The sequence below is a fragment of the Phoxinus phoxinus genome, assembly GCF_949152265.1.
Source record: "Phoxinus phoxinus genome assembly, chromosome: 7".
NCBI classification, from domain to species: domain Eukaryota; kingdom Metazoa; phylum Chordata; class Actinopteri; order Cypriniformes; family Leuciscidae; genus Phoxinus; species Phoxinus phoxinus.
In genome coordinates, this window is record NC_136882.1 from 39,067,924 (window position 1) to 39,090,394 (window position 22,471).

Consider the following 22,471-nt stretch of genomic DNA (forward strand, 5'->3'; position numbering starts at 1 on the left):
GTTTCGTTAGGTTTTGAAGAAATATACAGCTGAGTATCGTCGGCATAATAGTGAAAGCTAATTCCATGTTTCCTAATGATATCTCCTAATGGTAGCATGTACAGAGTGAACAGCAGCGGTCCTAGTACTGAGCCTTGTGGTACGCCATACTGAACTTGTGATTGATAAGACATCTCTTCATTTACTGCTACAAACTGATAACGGTCAGATAAGTATGATTTAAACCATGCTAGTGCAATTCCACTAATGCCGACATAATGTTCGAGTCTATTTAAAAGGATGTTGTGGTCAATGGTGTCAAATGCAGCACTAAGATCAAGTAACACTAATAGAGAGACACAACGACGATCGGATGATAAGAGCAAATCATTTGTGACTCTAACGAGAGCTGTCTCGGTACTATGGAACGGTCTAAATCCGGACTGAAAATCCTCGCAGATATCATTTCTTTCTAGAAAAGAACACAGTTGTGAGGATACTGCTTTTTCTAATATCTTTGACAGAAAAGGCAGATTCGAGATCGGCCTGTAATTGACTAGTTCTGTAGGATCAAGTTGCGTTTTTTTAACAAGCGGTTTAATCATAGCTAGCTTAAAGATTTTTGGTACGTATCCTAGAGACAAAGACGAATGCATGATATTAAGAAGAGGATCTATGACCTCTGGAAGCATCTTTTTCAGCAGCTTAGTCGGTATAGGGTCCTACATGTTGTTGATTTAGATTAATTAACGAGTTTAGAAAATTCTTCCTCTCCTATAGCAACAAATGAATCTAATTTTCCCTCAGGGAGACTCCAATGCTCTCGCTGATGCGATACTGTAGTAGACGGTTGCATAGTTATAATTTTGTCCCTGATATTATCAATCTTACAAGTGAAGAAGTTCATAAAGTCATTAATGCTGTGTTGCTTGGAAACTTCTGGGTTTGAAGCTTTATTTTTCGTTAGTTTAGCCACTGTTTCAAATAAATACCTAGGATTATGTTTATTTTCTTCTAATAGGGTTGAAAAATAAGCAGATCTAGCAGCTTTTAAAGCCTCTCTGTAAGCAATCGAGCTCTCCTTCCATGAAATACGAAATACCTCTAGTTTTGTTTTCTTCCATTTGTGCTCCATTTTTCTGTGTGTGTGCTCTTGTACCATGGAGTTGGACTATTTCCATTAGCCTAATCTTCTTTAAGCGCAAATCATCAAAATTATAACAAATAAGGGCTTGAAATATCTCACTTTGCATGTAATGAGTCTATATAATATATTAGTTTCACCTTTTAAGTTGAATTACTGAAATAAATGAACTTTTGCACCATATTCTAATTTTCCGAGTTTCACCTGTACATACATAAATATACATACATACTGCACATGCAAACACACACACATAATACACACACACACAAAATTAGGGGTGGGGGAAAAAATCGATTCTTAGATGCATCGCGATGCGGATGTGGACGATTCTGAATCGATTCACAAATGCCAAAAATCGATTTTCAAAAAAAAAAAAAAAAAAAAAATTTTTTTTTTTTTTTTTGAAAATCGATAATAACGTAATATTGACCGAACGCAAAAGACGGAACTCTGAAGCGTGGAAACAATATTGTCAAAGCTTCCACCTGGCTCGGAAAGGGCAAAGCGCATTACACAATCAATCGCAACTTTTATTGCCAAGGATTTGCGTCCAGTCGTTGAGAACCAGGGCTTTCGCGCTATGTTGCACACTTTGGAGCCGAGATACAACGTCCCATCTCGGAGATATTTTACAGACACAGCGATCCCACACTCTACAACAAGACCAAAACCGAAGTCATGGAATCACTGAAGAAAGCGGGTAGGATAGCTGTAACATGTGATGCGTGGACATCCGTATTTTATGTTAATAGAGATTCAGAATATGTTGAAGTTTGTTATAATTTGTTATTGTTGTGATTTTTACTGTAGTGAATTTACTGTTGTGAAATGGAAAATCAATAATCGCTAATCGAGAATCGTTAATAATCGAAAATCGACTGTAATCGAATCGGGACTTCAATAATCGTAATCGAATCGAATCGGGAAATCAGACAGATTAACCACCCCTACACAAAATACACATTCACATAAGGACCTGTGGGAACTTTTTTGATTTGCCCACGTTTTGATGCTTAATATTCCCCCCACGTTTTTTTTATATTTCTGCTTTAAACTGTAGGCTATCTAATAAGAAACGTTATTATTTAGGCTTACTTTCAAATACATAAACTCCTATATAGAGAGAGAGTTTATGCATATTAAATATACATAAATATGAATATACATTCACGCACGCACACACACACATATATATATATATATACTAGGGCTGTCAAAAGATTAATCGCATCCAAAATAAAAGTTTGTGTTTGCATAATATATGTGTGTGTACTGTGTATAATTATTATGTATAAATACACACACATTCATGTATATATTTAAGAAATATTTGCATTTATATACTGTATATACATTTATATAATTTATATTATATATAAATATTTTATATATAAATAGAACCAATTTTTCTTAAATATATACATGATTGTGTGTGTTTTTTTATATAAAATGATTATATACAGTACACACACATATATTATGTAAACACAAACTTTTATTTTAGATGCACACATGCTGCTAAATAAATTCACTTCATAAAGTTCACACACACACACACACACACACACAATCGCACATGCAAGTGAAACTCTCCCACGTTTGAGCCCTGCAGAAAGACAGAACAATATGCACTTTAAATCTCCATTAATATCACTAACTTTAGCTAGTTTCCCCATGTTGTCCTCTGAATTAGACCCGTGCTTTCCTCTGAAACCTCAGCTTCCAAAAGCATGTCAGCATTAGTGCAACCTTCACTGACATCTGTCAGTAGTATCAGCATTTTATGTCAATGCACATCATACTTTATTGCATGTTGCGTGCAACTTTTGTCTGTTTTACAGATGCACAGCTGTGACCGTCCCTGTGTGCTGCACCAGTTATTATAGTTTATACCGTACTTCACACATGATCTAATTTAACATCAGCATGACGAAGTTTCACTTTCCTATTTGAGCCTCAGCCACCCGAATCAGCACAACTGCAAAAGAGACACGAACACGCGAGCGGAGCAGCGACCGCTGATAACAGCGCAGATATAGAGATCTGAAGCACAGCAGATTATTCTGACAAACCCTTGAGTGAATTAACTCACTCAATCCATGAATATTTTGCTAAGAACTAGAGGCACATGGTGTTTTGTTTTTATAATCAATGAAGTTACATTTAATATTCAGTAATATTATCGCACTGATGACACTAGGCCTATCAGATGAGAACAAAACTAAGTGAATTAAACTGAATTATGGCTATTGTCTTCTGTAGAGATATAGTTTATAGCTGAAAATTAATTTGTTTCATAAAGATTTTTTTAAAGCTGAATTTAATTTGTTTTACAAATGATGAACTTTGCAACATTAACAGCTATCTTCCTGTTTATTACTGTGAAGCTGCTTTGAAACGGTTGTATAAAGCGCTATAGTCTAGATATATCTGTGACTTGACGTACTCAATAGTTTTAAATTGCATCATTGATTGTGAATTGATTATGTCACTCTCTCATGCTTAATAAGCAGGTCCTTTACTTACAAAACATTTGACAATCCTATCTTTGTTTGCTTTTAATCAAATGTTGATTCATCTGGTTAGTTGCAGCTGGCTGGTTTGGTCCATGGCTTACAACTCTATATATTGATGAATAGTTTGGAGAAAATAAATGAAGTCAAGTCACCTTAATAAAATACAGAGCTTTACAGGGATAAACAGGAAAACAATGATTCAAACATTGAGTTCAATTCTGCTGTAAAGCAGTGTCAGTTCAGTGTTGATTCAGTTCAGTTCAATAACTAATGTTAAGATTATCATACGTGACCCTGGAGCACAAACCCAGTCTGGAGCCGCACGGGTATATCTGTGGCAATAGCAACTATACATTGTATGGGTCAAAATTATCCATTTTTCTTTTATGCCAAAAATCATGAGGATATTAAGATCATGTTCCATGAAGATATTTAGTAAATGTCCTACCGTAAATATATAAAACATGTATTTTTGTGAGTGAATGCAGCACAATCGTGAACATAAATGCACAACTTTAAAGGAGATTTTCTCAATGTTTAGATTTTTTGCTCCTCAGATTCCAGATTTTCAATAGTTGTGTCTCGACCAAATATTGTCCTATCATAACAAACCACACATCAATGGAGAGATTATTTAATCAGCTTTCATATGATGTATAAATCTCAATTTTAAAACCCATGAAACCCAAGAAAACGCTTATACAAACAACATTTATGTCAATGCTGGATTATGGTGATATTTTATACATGCATGTACATCAATCTTCTTTGAAAATGCTGGATTCAGTATATCATGCAGCACAGATTAGTAAGTAATTCTAATGCTTGTACTCATGATTGTAGCTTGTATGAGTGTTGGTTGGCCATCTCTGCACAATCGCAGGCTGGAGGATTGCTATATTTGTCTTTTTAAGGCCATACTTTCGTAAACTGCCTCCTTAAGTTCTGACTCCTAAAGTCACTACCAGGAATTGTAATCTTCGATCATATTGGCAAATCATGCATGATATCCCACGAAAGCACACGAACGAACGTCTTTGGTGAAAGTGCTTTTAAAGTTTTTGCACCTTTTTCCTGGTATAAATTGCAGAATCAGCTAAAATTGGACTATTTACCGACAATGACAGAGTTTAAAATTAGGATAAAAGGACTATTTGAAAAGTAAAAACATGTGCATGTAATGCTGTTACTGAGCGCTGCTGGGGATTATGTTGAGATGGTGTTAAATTGCTACATATGACCCTGGAGCACAAACCCAGTCTGGAGCCGCACGGGTATTTCTGTGGCAATAGCAACTATACATTGTATGGGTCAAAATTATCCATTTTTCTTTTATGACAAAAATCATTAGGATATTAAGATCATGTTCCATGAAGATATTTAGTAAATTTCCTACCGTAAATATATAAAACATGTATTTTTGTGAGTGAATGCAGCAGCACAATCGTGAACATAAATGCACAACTTTAAAGGAGATTTTCTCAATGTTTAAATTTTTTTGCTCCTCAGATTCCAGATTTTCAATAGTTGTGTCTCAACCAAATATTGTCCAATCCTAACAAACCACACATCAATGGAAAGCTTATTTAATCAGCTTTCAGAATATGTATACATCTCCTCAATAAAAAAAAAATGACCCATGTGACTGGTTTTGTGGTCCAGGGTCACAATATGTTATATTAATTTTCTGTCAAATGTCTGTATTATGTATATATTATTTTTTAAATATGGAACTACTATTCTGCTGTCTTGGCCAGGAGGACTCCCTTGAAAAAAAGAGATTTTGAATCTCAATGGGATTATTTCCTGGTAAAATAAAGGTAAATAATTAAATAAATCATCCTTCTGCAACAAGCATCGCTGATAAACTGAAAGGAAAGAAAAACAAATGCATTTAGGAAGAAAATGGCGTTGGAAGAATAATCTGATTTCTTAAAGGTCGCAAATGGGGGTTTCTCAACATTGTTGAATCTAGATATGTCATTATGTCCACATATCATATAAGGTCCTTTTAGAAAGTCTTGATTGAGTTTTTGAGGTCTACTATGTTTTCATGCTTGAATGGGGTCATTAGTTAACTTAATGACACCACAATCAAAATGAAAGCAGTTAAAGTTCATTACGGACCCGAGGATCTCTCTTTAACACAAGCTAATGCAAATCACATTCTCTCACTTACGGCTCTCGCGTCGGCTTTTAATACATCATTTCCTCTCTGCAGGACATTTTCCAGCTGATAGAGAAGTATAAGCTATTGTGTGGAATAACAACAGCAACTGTTTAAAGCTGATGTGCCTGAACATGAACGTTCAGAGACAATAATCTGAGCTCGAATGAGACAAGAACAGAGGAAGTACTGCTTATTCTGCTGCTTAAAGGGTTCATTCACACAAAAATATCTTCATAATTTGTGTTCTGAAGATGAACGAAGGTCTCACGGGTTTGGAACGACGTGAGGGAATTTGTATATTGTAATAATTAATGACAGAATTGTAATTTTTGGTTGAACTAACCTTTTAAGGCTTTATTTGAGATGTTAAAGAAAAAGTTACTGTACACACTTTTGTTTTTGGTTTTAAATATACTCAAACACGCCAATATGAATGTAAATTGTTTAATTCATTTTGGATTGTCTCTGGGTTGTTGTTTTTTTTAAGTATGGTGTAAGGGGCTTTTGTGATTCGTTGCTGAAAATTCTATAAATATTTCACATTTATTCTAATTTGTAAAAATGTTTAAGCTTGGACTTTGGTCATGTTTTTATACATTTAATTTTTCTGTCATTTTTTTTATTTTTTTATCTTTCACTGCACAGACGACTTCAAAGCTCTTTAATTCAATATCAGCTTTATATCAGACAATTTTCTTTACTTTTTTTTGTTTTTTTAGGGGAAATAAAAACAGACTTAAGAAATGAACCGTCAGTATAGAGCTATAAAATGAACGTGGACATGAACGAGTCCAAAGTCTGAGGTCATATTGCGATCTCTAAATTTTACTGTAAACTTTTAAAAGAGATTTTTCTACTAAAATAAAAATAAATAAAAAATGTCCTGCTTGAATGTTGATTATTTTCCTCATATTCTCCATTGTTGCGGCTCCTCTCTTCCCAGTCTGTCAGTAACGCTCTGTTTACTTCCAGTCTCTATGAAGCCCCTCCTTCTGTAAAGCACACTGTGCTCTGATTGGTCGGCTGGAGCAGTGTGTTGTGATTGGTCGAGGGCGTCGAGTGTGTGTGGGAAACGTCCCGCCCCTTACCATAACCGCCAGTTTAACACACTACTAACTAACTCAACCAGGCCCCGCCCCTTTATTCTGCATATTAATTATTATAATGAGGAATATTGAGACGTGTTCGTTCCCGGGAGAAACTCGAGACTACAATGGAGGCGTTTCAGGAGTTCAGAAACACTGACACTCATATAGAGAAGAACTCACTTTTTAATGCTCAAACAGCAAAAAATATAAAGAAGGAACCTTTATCTTTATGAGTGCATTAAAGATCAGACTTTTTTCCCTCATAAAATCATTATGCTCTCTACAAAAGATCACAGTAATGAGCTGAATATCCTGAACCAATCAAACACGCTCAAATCTATGGAAACTTGTTTCCGCCACAGAATAAAATATTTCTGTGAAAACGCAATTCTGACTTTTTATCTCAGAGTAGCGTGATATAAATTTGCAATTGCGAGTTATAAAGTCAGAATTGTGATATAAACTCGCAATTCTGAGGAAAAAAGTCAGTAGAATTTTTTTTCCCTTAGAATTGGACTTTATAACTCGCAATTGCGCTTTATATATATCAATTCTGAGAAAAGATGTCAGAATTGTGAGATATAAACTCGCATTTGCGAGAAAAAAAGTCACAATTGCAAGTTTTATCTCACAATTGCGCAATTGTGAATATATAAACAATTGTGAATATATCTCGCAATATCTATATTGCGAATATATTGCGCAATTGTGAATATATCTCGCAATTGAACGTTTATATCTCGCAATTCTGACTTTATATCTTGCAATTGTGAGATAAAAAGTTGCAATTATATTTGTAAAAAATTTATTCTGTGGATTCAAATACAAATCTGCTGAACTTTCTTTCACTGGCAGTAAAAAGCCCTTTACACTAAAAGCCCTTCATCAGAAAAGCACCAGATTAATGATGTTAATTTCACGTTAAGCTTAAGAAATGAGCGTCAGGGAGCGTGTGAAGTTCTCCTCTTTCACAGCTCTGTGTACACAAGAGTCTGCAAGCGCTCGATAAGCGTCTAATATTTGCCATTCCTCTACACAGCAGAGAAAGAGAAAGAGGAGAAGACAAATAACCGGCTCTGCTGAATTTCTCCCTGTCACACAAGCGTCCTCAGGGTAACGTCACTCTTTCTGCCGAGACTCACACGGACGAGTTTCAAAGACAAAACACTAATTGATTTATAAGTGTCAAACAAACTCAAACTACTACTGTGATAGTGACATTAAATCAAATCTGTATTTGTAAATAAAACAAACTACGACAGTCACATAAGTGGCATATTGTTGTCACATGTATATAATGATGAAGGATTTCAAAGGAATCAAAGGAATAAATGACATTTTGAAAATATAAAAGTTTTTAGCCTTGGTGACAATAAGATAATTTTTTCGAAAACATATAACAAACCAAACATATATATATATATATGCATTTATAAAGTTTGATAACTATATATATATAATGTTTTCGAAAAAATTCTCATTGTCACCAAGGCTGCATTTATTTCATTAAAATATATTTATATAGATATATTTTCGAAAACATAATTTCTATATATATATATATATATATATATATATATATATATTTCTTTACTTTTCTTTATTTTTTTTGAAAACATCAAAAATATATTTATTTTCGAAAAAAATATCAAACATATATTTATAATAATAATATACAAACATATATTACATGTATTTATAAAGTTTGATGTTTAAATTATATATATATAATATATAAAAATATATGTATATAAATATATTTTAATCAAATAAATGCAGCCTTGGTGACAAAAAGATTTTTTTCCCCCGAAATCATAATAAATATATATAATATATATATATATATATATATATATATATATATATATATATATATATATATATATATATATATATATATATATATTATGTTTTCGGGGGAAAAAATCTTTAATATATATAATATAATATAATATATATATATATATATATATAGTATATATAACATAATATATATTATGTTTTCAGGAAAAAAAAATCTTATTGTCACCAAGGCTGCATTTATTTGATTAAAATATATTTATATACATATATTTTTACATTAAATTTTTTTTATATATAAATATATATATTTAAAAAAAAAAAAAATATATATATATATATATATATAGACATTTATTAGGGGTGGGCAATATAGCCTCAAAATAATATCACGATATTTCACGAATATTTGCGATAATGGTATTTATGACGATATAACTAAATGTTTTCTCACTTTACAATTGGGTAATTTTGTTGTTAAGAGTTTACACAACACAAGGAAGCTTGATTTCAATATTTGAATTAAATTATAAAAAGTAGCAAAAATGTATACAAAATAATAAAGATAAAAGACAAATAAAGAGAAAAGTTTTTGGGTAGGTCTAACACTAGTATTCAGAAATACTACAGAAACTGAATTAATCAAATGTAAAAACATTGATAGTATTTTAGTCCTTACTAATTTATGCTTTAATTCTGATTTCTTACAATTAAAGCTCTTTTGACGACAACATCTGGCTAAATAAAGTTCCGTTTAAACTATTTTTGACATCATTTTTGTTTCCCAAAAGAACCTTTCACTGATTAGTTCTTAAAAGAGACATTTTTTTTAGTGTGAGGAACATAAAAAAAAAATCTAAAGGACCTTTTTCCACTATTAAGGGTCTTTTACCACATTAAAGTGAAAGTACAAGCTGATGTTTGATCTTTATTATGTCCTCATAAAGTCGAGAGGTAATTCTGCGAACTGCAAAACCGGTTCATATAAACTAAACAGCGACCCATAAAGCAAGAGCACACTGTTCAGCGCCGCTGGGCTCCAGTCATCTGTGTCCTCACTGAAGTCTCGCACGAACTTTGACCTTAAAAACCGCGCAAGAATCGAAGTGGAAAGAAAGAAAACTGCAGAAATTAATGAATCTCTATTGTTGTGTAAGAGGGAATGTTTATTGGATGTGTTTGCTTCCCTGTCTTCCCACATCTTTTCCAGCTTTCACAAAGCCACACAAACTTACATGCTTTTGTAAAATCATAATTCTGACATAAATAGTCAAAATTATGACATAATTAGGGATGCGCAACGATTAATCACATCCAAAATAAAAGTTTGTGTTTAAATAATATATGTATGTGTGCTGTGTATATAAATATACACATATTCATGTTTATATATATTTGCATGTATATATTTATACATAATTTATATTATACATAAATATAAATCTTTTATATATAAATAACACATTTTTCTTAAATATATACATGCATTTGTGTGTCTTTATAATATATATACAAAATAATTATACACAGTATACATACATATATTATTTAAACACAAACTTTTATTTTGGATGTGATTATTCGCGATTAATCGTCGCCCATTTATGACATAAAAATCTGAAATTATAACATAGAAATGAATAATTTCAACTTTATCTTATAATTTCGACTTTTTATCTCTTAGTATGACATAATTTCAGCCTTTTAATCTCATAATTATAACTTAGTTATTAGCATGTTTTGACTTTATATCATAATTTTGACTTTTTATATCATTATGACCTAAATGAATATAAAATTAATCATAGCATGCCAATGTCATCATTTTGTTACATGATATCATCATTTGGACTTTTTTATTATATAAATTAATGCAAAACGTATATCATGACAATTAATGTCATAATTTTGACTTGGTATGCATGTCATACTTTCAACTTTTTTTGTTATAATTTCGTTTTATGTCATAATTTCGATGATTTTCTCATCCTCGGTATGACATAATTAGTAGTATATCATCCTTTTAAGTTTATATCATAAATCATTTTGACTTGTTGTACCATTATGACATAAAAGTCGCTATTATGACTTGGCATATAGGAGTAATTTCGTCTTGTTGTATCATAATAATGAATTGTATGTCATAATTTGTGCCATAAGTAAGAGATGTACCCCCCTATGTGGAGCAAATGGACTCCCATAGAAACTGTTCTGAATATTTCTTTGGATATTTTCCATGTTGTTCTTCTCTTGGAAGGAAACTCCCAGCAGAGACAAAAGGAAAACCAGGATGCAACGGTCGCCTCAGATCTAACGTCAGACAAAAGACTGAACTTTCCTTTTTAGAGCGAGTGTTTATTATGATCCCAAAGCGAGCCAGTCATATTCTGACACGGTATGGTTATTGTTATTGTCATCATCACCTATATGTTGGGACTCACCTGTGATCTTCCCCCCCGTGTCTCCGTGTCCTCTTCGGTGCTGCAGGAGGAAATAACCGTTGGATTTGTCCGTAACCCAAAGCTTGAGCGCGTTTTTCAGCACAACTTCTTCAGGAGTGATCCACATCCTCACTCACACACACGGCTTGTGTTGTTGTTGTTTCTAGTACACACTCGCAGGCTCATATTCCGCCCATAACTGCAGCAGTTCCTCTTTTAGGGCGAATGTTTATTTCCGCTTTTTTTTCCAGCCTTTCCTGCTCGCGGTTCCGGCGAGGGAAGTAGTTTCATCTCACGTATAAAGATCTCACAAAAATACTTATCAGTTAGTATCAGTGCGCAGACTGATAGGAATTCTCGACGCTTTTGACTGTATTAACTGATAATTAACTTTAATTTCACAAACATATTATCTCTCTACTACCTGACAGACTTCAAGTTAGAATCACAACCGCTCCAATCAGAAAAACTTTTTTCTCCTGTCAATCATTTGCGCGCTCGGGTTTGCTGACCTGTATTTGAGGGCGGGGCTTTAGAGAAAGGGGCGGGGCGATAACTGGACTCTTGATGACGCGTTTTAACAACACAGTCTATGGTTTTAGAGCAGTTAAATATGATGGACATCCACATCATCTTTACGGCTCTGGTTTTAACCAAGTGGCAACCTGCCTGTCTCTCTTGAATCCAACACGGAAGTGACTGAAACTGCAATTCATCGACTGGCCGCTAGAGACAGGCTTAAAATGCTCCATATCTATGAAAATGCTCAACTGTACAGCAGAATTATTATTTTTTACAGCCTGGTGCAAAAAGTGTTTTGGTCTATACAGCTATTTTTTGTGAGGGGGGGTGACATTTTTTATAACGTTTAAATTATAATTTAATTGTTGTGCATAATTAAGGGCGTGGCCACTTGAGTGGCAGGTGGATTGTCACTACTAGATGTCACTGATGTCACTACTAGACGTTTATCTGCTGTCTGTTGGCGTCATGTGACCTCTTTGCCACTGACTAATCTATATAATAAAATTTATTTTACCGGCTTTGGTGGGAGTAATGGTAAAGTTGACATCTTTCTCTCTTCCGTTATCAATCTCACTCTATTTTTTTCCTCATTTAGAAAGTTGTGTTTCCTCGCTATAGAAGTTTACCCAACTATGACGACTTCCGCTTCCCGGAAATGTGAAAAGGGTCAATTCAGTGACCGATCAACAGCCGCTCCAATTTACAAAACTCTCTGTCTGTCAATCATTTGCGCGCTTGGGTTTGCTGACCTGTATTTGAGGGCGGGGCTTTAGATAGATGGGGCGGGGCATTCACGGGATGGGCGGGGCCTTCATGGGATGGGCGGTCTAATTCAGTGACCGATTAAGCACTTATAATTATTTATTTCAGTATATTTTTATTAATAATTGTATTATATTTAGTGCTGGGCAACCATTAAACGCGATTAATCACATCCAAAATGAAAGTTTGTGTTTACATAATATATGTGTGTGTTCTGTGTATAATTATTTTGTAGCCAATATAAAAATATACACACGCATGTATATATTTAAGAAAATATTTATATTTATATATAATATAAATGATAATGATTATATATGCATATATATATATATATAGTATAAACATGCAAATATTTCTTAAATATATACATGCATATGTGTGTATTTAAATACAATATAATTATACACAGAACACACACATATATTATGTAAATAAATACAAACTTTTATTTTGGATGTGATTAGTCGCTTTTAATCGTTGCCCAGCTCTAATTACATTATTATCATATTTATATGCAAATTAACAGAGGGAACGAGAGAAGTGTCTTTATGATTGAATAAAACATTGGTGTGAATTAAGATTCTTGTTAAAAAAAATTATTCAAACATTGAAATGCAACTTGAATTTGACAGATGACGGTAAAATCTCTTTGGATGCACTAAAGCTTACAAACTGAAAGATTAAAAATTAAAAGCATGAACAAGGAAAACATATTCGTATCTCGAAGATACAATAGCAATATAAAAGCAAAGTAGAGTAAACATGGATTTGCGTACATAAATAGAAGAAAAGCACCGTTAAATCACATCTTTATAAACGTTCATCAAGCATCAAAAACCAGGTACTTTTGTATTGTGTATAAGTCTGGGGGATAAAATTAGCTACCACATATTCAAGAGATAAATGATCAGGATTTTCATAATCAAAATACCTATTAGATTAAATGAGTGGTTTACTTCAGTAGCACTAAAATAAAGGAACTTAAATCAGGCCGAAACTGATTTACTACAATCGTTTAAAAAGTACAATTCTTACAAAACTGTTATTTTACAATCAAAAAGTAAATGCGAGTCTGTCACGCCTGTCACGTGATTTGATTGACAGCGCTATCTGGACGCTATTATGCGCTGCACTACAACGCCATATATGGGCATTCAGAAGCAAGACGGAAAATGGTGCAACCCTGATTATCGTCCTTCACACTTCTGTTCCACTCGAGATTAAATGTGCACATTAATCGCCTTGTGCAAAACATTTTTAATATATATATTTTATCGTGACGCTAAAGTATTTATTTTGATTTAACAGCTAGTTTTTCTTTATAAAACTGATGAAAAGGAGGATGTTTTGTATATTTTATGTTGCGGATGCAGCTTGTGTTCGGCCGGAAGAGAATGAGGAGCGCTCCTTCTGTTTCCGGCGCTGTGAGAGCAGAGGAGTGATTCACACAGCAGAGAGATGCAGGTTTGTGTGTTTATAAATCATATATGTTGTTTATTTCACGTTATATTGGACTTGAAATGATCGTTGATTTCTTGATGGTTTAGAGCAGTTTCTGGAGATGCTGGTTATGATGGTGACGATAGTTTAGTAAAGATATGTTGACTAGTAACTCTGCTTTAATCTAAGTTACTCCTACAAACTGAGAAAAAAAGTGATCTGTATGTTTACATTGTGTATATGTTATTCATGGGTTGGTATCACACCGTAAAATATGTTTTAGAAGTTGTAAACCAAAAAATTTGTACGTTTTAAGAAATTGCTGTTTCATTTGTTCTACTATATTCAATAATTTCACGTTTAATTCAGTGTTACGTGCCTTTACTAACTGTTCGTGAAATTTACTAGCAATTTCTGAGTGAAAATGATCTAAAATAAAAAAAATTCGCTGTGGTATTGACGACTACACGGAATATCATAAATGTATATGTCATTTCCATGCCTGAAAAGCCCATATAAACTAGTAAAATAGTGAAAATCATGGATATTTTTGTAAGAAATATAAACGTTTGTAGTTTTTCTGTGCGCTAACATATTTCATCAATCATTAGTTGACTAAAACTTGCTAAAAACCTGTCTGTTGAGGTCAGGGTTATTACACTTAACTAAAACCAATAAAAACTATTTTGTTAAGTGAAATTATATATACAAAACAAAGCAACATTTCTAATTTTCGTCTTGTTTATATTGATGTTCTAAAATAACAAACTAAATCTGAAATAAAAATGAATAAACTATATAAAACCAAAATGACAATCAACAAAATGGTTGAAATGGAAAAATTTAAGTATTCAAAACTATATAATACAAAATAACTTATTGAAGACACTGATTAATAGTGTAATGATTGAAATGCATTATTGATTGAAAACCAGTCATTATATGATGCATGAAGTCATGTAAACTGCTCTGTGAACTCTTTTCCAGTGTGTGTTCGATAACATCACGTCTCTGAATGTGTTTTATTGTGAATGCAGGACCCGAACGCAGACACCGAGTGGAATGACATCCTCAGGAGGAAAGGTATTCTGCCTCCTAAAGAGACGCCGGCGGAGGAGGAAGAGGACGAGCAGCTTCATCAGCCTCAGTCTGTTGGTAAGAGGAGGTTTTACACTGGTAACGTTACACAATTATAGTTTAAATCTTGTTTTTTTTGTTTACTCCTTGTCATCAGATAATCGGTTTTGTTTATCCTGAAGCCTGGACCACAAAAAAACATTTTTTGTTTTAAAAAACTAAATTAAAAAAACTTTTATTATTATTTGAGATTTACACGTCATCTGAAAGCTAAATGATCTTTCCATTGATGTGTGGTTTGTTAGGATAGGACAATATTTGGTCGAGACACAACTATTGAAAATCAGGATGCAAAAAAATTTAAACTTTGAGAAAATCTCCTTTAAAGTTGTGCATTTATGTTCACGATTGTGCTGCATTCACTCACAAAAATACATGTTTTATATATTTACGGTAGGAAATTTACTAAATATCTTCATGGAACATGATCTTTACTTAAAAACCTAATGATTTTTGGTATAAAAGAAAAATTGATAATTTTGACCCATACAATGTATAGTTGGCTTTTGACAGACACAAAAAAAGTGTGTTTTTGCTCACCCTCAAAAAGTGACTTTAACATGCTATATAAAAATATCTGTGGGGTATTTTGAGCTAAAACTTCACACACACACTCTGGGGACATCAGAGACTTATTTTACATCTTGTAAAAAGGGCATTATTTTTGCCCCCCCCCCCCCCCCCCCCCTTTAATTTTACTACAAGGCAGTTGCACTTAAGAATTTCGTTGTAAGTGCAATGATAATAAAGGCATTCATTCAATATGTGAGCTCATGTTCTGTTCTTTTGCAGTGAAGACCTATGAGAGCATGACTCTAGAGGAGCTGGATGAAAATGAAGATGAGTTTAGTGATGAGGATGAACTCGCCATGGAGATGTACAGGTACATATTGAAGAAATCCACTATTATGTTTTAGTCCTCCTATGCCTGTTGTTTTTGTCACTCTAACAGTGTTTTTGCATTTATATTTGATAAAGTTTATCCAACTCAATTGTGTGCAATAAGCATTTTTTGAATTTATGCACATTTTAGCGTTTCCATCCAGCGTTTTTATTTTATGTGATATCCCAAAATGGAAATAAAAATAGGTGGCTATTTACAACGAACTATAGACTAAAAACTGGACTATTGAGCTATTGCGTTGTTCTACAGCTGCTGCACAAACACTATTCAGGTAATGAAAGATCAGTAATTATTTGTGCGTGTTCTCTCTCTGGCAGACAGAAGAGGCTTGCCGAGTGGAAAGCGAACCAGATAAAGAACGCGTTTGGGGAGTTGAATGAGATCTCGGGTCAGGATTATGTGAAGGAAGTGAATGAAGCTGGAGCCGGAATCTGGGTGGTGCTGCATCTCTACAAACCAGGGTGATTTTACACATCGACCTCTGCACTCAAATCACTTTGCAGACAGTACTATTTATATACATATGCATTCATTGTAATTTATACATGTGCATTCATTGTAATTTATACATGTGCATTCATTATAATTTATACATGTGCATTCATTATAATTTATACATGTGCATTCATTATAATTTATACATGTGCATTCATTATAATTTATACATGTGCATTCATTATAATTTATACATGTGCATTCATTATAATTTATACATGTGCATTCATTATAATTTATACATGTGCATTCATTATAATTTATACATGTGCATTCATTATAATTTATACATGTGCATTCATTATAATTTATACATGTGCATTCATTATAATTTATACATGTGCATTCATTATAATTTATACATGTGCATTCATTATAATTTATACATGTGCATTCATTATAATTTATACATGTGCATTCATTATAATTTATACATGTGCATTCATTATAATTTATACATGTGCATTCATTATAATTTATACATGTGCATTCATTATAATTTATACATGTGCATTCATTATAATTTATACATAGTGATGCACCGATGTGAATATTGTGGCCGATACCGATAACCGATATTAATATTGCTGTTATGGCCGATACCGATATTTACCGATGTCGATATCTCTGTATAGAAAACACATTTTTATGATAATCAAATAAAGAGCTATTTTCCAAAGCACTTTTTTTTTTTACTTTTGTAATTTATTTTCAGTAATGACTGATATTGGGCACCTTTACCTGTGTGTACCAGACGCGATGCGATAAGATCCAGAGACAAATAATTAGTCTGTCCACTCTAGCCGCGACGCGACTATGAGATGCGTACAAATCAATCAAAACCCAGAGCCAATCAGAACAGCGTGTGGATGGGCTCTCGCGTCAAGTGCACGGCACCAGAGAGTAATCTTGACGGCAATCGCAAGAAAAATGGACAAGTAGCTACATAATCAAATTCACAAATATTACAGCATTTAAACAGTATTCAAATACATAGGCTACTGAATTACTTAAACAATCTTTGTCAAATAATACATTTGTTTCTTCAGTTTGAACGTTCTTGTTTCCATTTGTTTAATTTCAAGATCTGAGGTGAATTATCCAGTGTTGCTTTTACAGCTCAAAGCTGGGAGCACTAAATTATATTTTTAACATTAAATAAAGCACATAAACAGTGCCTGAGATTATCATTGCCACACGTTGTGTTTGTTATTCCAGCGCGACGTCACAGAAAAACGCAATGAAGTGCGCGCCCCTACACACAAACACGGGTTCAAACCTCGCCCCGTCCAGCACGGGAGATATAACAAATGTTGATCGTGTGCCGGGTGCCCACTATAAAGTACGCACCTCTACACATAAAAACTGTTCCCACAGTATCAGTTATTCCCCTCGCTCTGACGAGAGACGTGATAAAGGTTGCACCCTCTGTAAAGCGCGCGCCCCTACACACGAGCGCTGTTCACAGCGCTGAAATGCGCTCGTGCAAAAACAAACATCCCCGCCCCCACACGCACGTCAAATACACAGGAATGATAATCGGCCTGTTCACATCGGCCCTATTTTGACATCGGAACGATACCGATGTGTAAAACAATGACCATATCGGCCGATATTATATCGGCGGCCGATATATCGTGCACCACTATTTATACATGTGCATTTATTTATACATGTACATTAATTTTAATTTATACATATGCATTCATTTTAATTTATACATGTGCATTCATTATAATTTATACATGTGCATTTATTTATACATGTACATTAATTTTAATTTATACATGTGCATTCATTATAATTTATACATGTGCATTTATTTATACATGTACATTAATTTTAATTTATACATATGCATTCATTATCATTTATTTATACATATGCATTCTTATACATATGCATTCATTATCATATATATTATTATTATATAATAATATTATTATACATTATTATATATATATATATGCATTATCATTTATTTTTATATATATGCATTATCAGTTATAATGCAAAACGTTGTGGTAAAGATTGGAATTTTAAAAGCATTGGATTTTATTTAAACACAAAAATTCCCATTCACTGTATCTTGTTTATGTATATTTCTCTTCTTATTCTTAAAGGGGCTATATGTAAGAATTTTCATGCATTAATCGCTCTTTATCTCTTGTATAAAACAAGACCTTCCTCGACTTCCTAGGTTGTCTATGAAAGCCTGTAGACTGATGTTTACATGAATGATTCGGGGCGTTTTTTGCCGGGAAAATCAAAGCATGTGAGGTTTACTCTCTCGTTCCTGAAAGAGTCTCTCTTATGTTCAGTGACACATGAAACTAATGCAGGATAATGCAGAAGGAGCCATTCTGAACTGTAATGTCACGGATTCACTCAAACTATAGCCAGATCTATATAGTCTCAAATATACTTTATAATCAAACTATCATAAGTGTAATTTTAATGAGCTCATCTGTCGACATGATGCCGGTGAGTCTCAGATCTGCTGCAAACATCCACATCTCTATGATCAGAGGCTTTCTGAACTGCGGTTTTCTCATTTTTGTCGTTTATTTTGTTATTGAGAGGAAACCACAGCACATATTTACATATTCATCTAAAAGTGGACGGCGTCTGGATGTTCATTAACAGTAAAGCAATGTCCAACTTCTTCTTTTTACTTCTAAGCAAAGAACGAACAATATTTTGAGTCTATCGGTCCTTGAATCAAATATAAGTTGCTGCTGCAGTTCACTGAACGGCCACCGGTGGCGGGTTTCTGAATTCTACATACAGCCCCTTTAACTGATCATGTGCACTATATAAAGGCTTCCCTTGCCTAAATGAAAGTGTCATACAGTACCTTGACTCATAAATCTGTCTGTTATCCCGCAGGATCCCGTTGTGCACGCTGATAAACCAGCATCTGTCACTTATGGCCCACAAGTTTCCTCAAACCAAGTTCATCAAATCTATTTCCACCACCTGCATTCCCAACTACCCCGACCGCAACCTGCCCACGCTGTTCATCTACCACGAGGGAGAGATGAAGGCCCAGTTCATCGGCCCGCTGGTGTTTGGAGGCATGAACCTGAAGTGTGACGGTGAGAAGGATCTTCCTGCTCGAAATGCTGTGGTTGTGTTCGTTTCACTCCTTTATATCTTAACCACACATGCTATTTGTTGATCACATAAGAAGTGATTGTAATCATAATTATTAGAACATTTAAATACTGTTGATTGCTATTAGGCAATGATGCTGATATGGCGTTAAATCATAAATAAATAAATGTTTATCACATAAAATGAATTGTCTGTACAAACAATAGCTTTTTTCACATATCCTACATTCATTAATTTAGCTTAGCCGAATCTAAATGAATAAATTTATTCAGCTATAATATAAATATTTTTATTTGTATATTTAAATGATATATTTTGTTATTAAATGTGTATGTATATATATATATATAAATAAATTGAATTAACTAATTTATAAGTGAATATTTTGCATGCCAATTAGTTATTTATTCTAAAATGAGTAAAAGTAGGTTTTGTGATGATCATTTGCATTTGTGGATAAGGAATTTTGTTATGCATGTTGTCATTAAATATAACAAAATGTATGTATAAGTATAAATCTTTTCCATACATGACAGTTCATACTGACTATCCAGCGAAGACACAACTTTATGCATGTTTTGTAAAATTCCCTTATCTGTCAAACATATTTTATTGGATTGTCCTGGACTTTATAAAAGCAGAAGGCTCTTTTATGAAGTTACTTCACTTAAAGGGTTAGTTCACCCAAAAATGAAAATAATGTCATTAGTGACTCACCCTCATGTCGTTCTAAGCCCGTAAGACCTCCGTTCATCTTCGGGACACAGTTTAAGATATTTTAGATTTAGTCCGAGAGCTTTCTGTCCCTCCATTGAAGCTGTATATACAGTATACTGTCCATGTCCATAAAGGTAATATAAACATCATCACAGTAGTCCATGTGACATCAGTGGGTTGGTTAGAAGTTTTTGAAGCATCGAAAATACTTTTTGGTCCAAAAATAACACAAAATAAGACTTTATTCAGCATTGTGTTCTCTCCCGGGTCTGTTGTGAATCTGCGTTCAGGACTCCGCAGTGACGCTGCTGACGTAAGACGCTGATGACGTGTCATCTGGTGCGCCCGAGCTTCGTTTACAGTCTGAGGGAGACGCACGCTATATTCAAGCTATTCTACATTGTTTGCGTGGATATCATTTTTTTAATGGTGCGTAAATGTGCATGTCGCGGATGAGACACTTTTACAGCGTGCGTTTCCCTCAGTCTATAAATGAAGCTTGGGCGCACCAGATAACACGTCATCAGCGTCTTACGCCATCAGCGTAACTGTGAAGGATTGACAACAGACCCGGGAGAGAATACAATGCTGAATAAAGTCTTATTTTGTGTTATTTTTGGACCAAAAAGTATTTTCGATGCTTCAAAAACTTCTAACTAACCCACTGATGTCACATGGACTACTGTGATGATGTTTATATTACCTTTATGGACATGGACAGTATACTGTATATACAGTTTCAATGGAGGGACAGAAAGCTCTCGGACTAAATCTAAAATATCTTAAACTGTGTCCCGAAGATGAACGGAGGTCTAGACATGAACGACATGAGGGTGAGTCATTAATGACATTATTTTCATTTTTGGGTGAACTAAGCCTTTAAGGACATATTTAATGAGATTATATTTATATGATATTTGTATTTTTGTAATTAAATTTTTGCCATGAAAATAGCTTTGAATGCTGACATGGCATTAAATAAAATAATCTGAATCTGACTATCCAGCACCAAAAATATATAATAAAAAGTATCTATTTTGTATCTAAAGTGTCCGATCAGTGTCCACAGTGTAATCATAGGAATATCTCAAGAGTAAAACTGGGAGTTGTGAAAAATGATACACCATATTTTGCCAGATGAGTTTATCTATGCATCATCTTTTTATTCTGTAAATTAATTGTATAACTGTTAATTTTCCTTGCTTTTATTTTGTGATTATTTAAATTCCTTTGTGTAAAGCACTTTGAATTGCCATAGTGTGTGAAATCTGCTATATGAATAAACTTGCCTCGCCTATTTTTGTGTTTTGGTTTTCACGTTTCCTTACCAAAGATGTGCATGTGTGTGTTTCAGAGCTGGAGTGGCGTTTATCTGAGACCGGCGCTGTGAAGACCGACCTGGAGGAAAACCCCAGGAAACAGATCCAGGATCAGATGATGACGTCCATTCGCTGCTCGGCGCCGGTCCGCAGAAACGGTGATGAGGACTCAGACGAGGACTGACATTATAACACACACACACACAGTTGGACTGCTATGGTCTCACAAAATCCAGTCGTTTTGTGGCGACTCTTAACACATCAGAAAAGACTGTTTTCTCTAATATTTGCCATATTAAAAAGACCTCCGCTCTCCGGGACTAGAACGGTGTTGCCCGTAGAGAATGACTCCTGCACATCTCGCACTCAAAAACCTTTTTAAACCAGCCGTCATTTTCACCGAAAATTTGCATTTTGTTTTATATTGGATTTCTAATAATGCAACCTCTGTCAGTTCAATGCTTGTCAACATTTATTATATAAAAACCCATATTGATTCATTTGAGTGCATTTTACTGTGGGTGTGTGTGTGTGGGTGGGTGGGTGGGTGTGTGTGTGTGTGTGTGTGTGTGTGTGTGTGTGTGTGTGTGTGTGTGTGTGTGTGTGTGTGGGTGGTATCGTGTGTGTGTGGGTGGTATCGTGTGTGTGGTAGCGCGTGTGTGTGTGGGGTAGTGTGTGTGGGGTAGCGTGTGTGTGTGTGGGTGGTATCGTGTGTGTGTGGGTGGTATCGTGTGTGTGGTAGCGCGTGTGTGTGTGGTAGCGCGTGTGTGTGTGGGGTAGTGTGTGTGGGGTAGCGTGTGTGTGTGTGGGGTAGCGTGTGTGTGTGGGGTAGCGTGTGTGTGTGGGGTAGCGCGTGTGTGTGGGGTAGCGCGTGTGTGTGGGGTAGCAGCGTGGGTGGTAGCGCGTGTGTG

At 34.3% G+C, this 22,471-nt stretch overlaps 2 protein-coding genes across 4 annotated transcripts in view; one reads left to right on the forward strand and one right to left on the reverse strand.

Annotated features, from left to right (window-relative positions):
• The window catches only part of tbc1d8 (TBC1 domain family member 8), a 47,297-nt gene extending 35,670 nt beyond the window's left edge, over positions 1–11,627 (reverse strand). The window contains exon 1 of the mRNA XM_079619657.1: positions 11,142–11,627. Coding sequence (XP_079475783.1) covers positions 11,142–11,268 — 127 coding nt within the window. The 5' untranslated portion in view covers positions 11,269–11,627. The remainder of the gene's footprint in view (positions 1–11,141) is intronic.
• A 2,177-nt stretch (positions 11,628–13,804) lies between these two features.
• pdcl3 (phosducin-like 3) lies at positions 13,805–22,063 on the forward strand (the record flags this gene model as incomplete). 3 transcript variants are annotated; one of them, XM_079619668.1, is made up of 7 exons in its annotated part: positions 13,805–13,895; positions 14,909–15,026; positions 15,801–15,891; positions 16,230–16,373; positions 19,297–19,505; positions 21,596–21,766; positions 21,814–22,063. In XM_079619668.1, the coding sequence occupies 6 exons, from the start codon at positions 13,890–13,892 to the stop codon at positions 21,742–21,744; spliced, it is 717 nt and encodes a 238-aa protein (XP_079475794.1). In that variant the 3' UTR covers positions 21,745–21,766; positions 21,814–22,063. The 3 variants fall into 3 exon arrangements, with proteins under 3 accessions (XP_079475794.1, XP_079475793.1, XP_079475795.1); XM_079619667.1 differs by lacking the exon at positions 21,814–22,063 and having other exon boundaries at positions 21,596–21,793; XM_079619669.1 differs by lacking the exons at positions 13,805–13,895; positions 21,814–22,063 and having other exon boundaries at positions 14,903–15,026; positions 21,596–21,793.
• Positions 22,064–22,471: the final 408 nt, after the last annotated feature.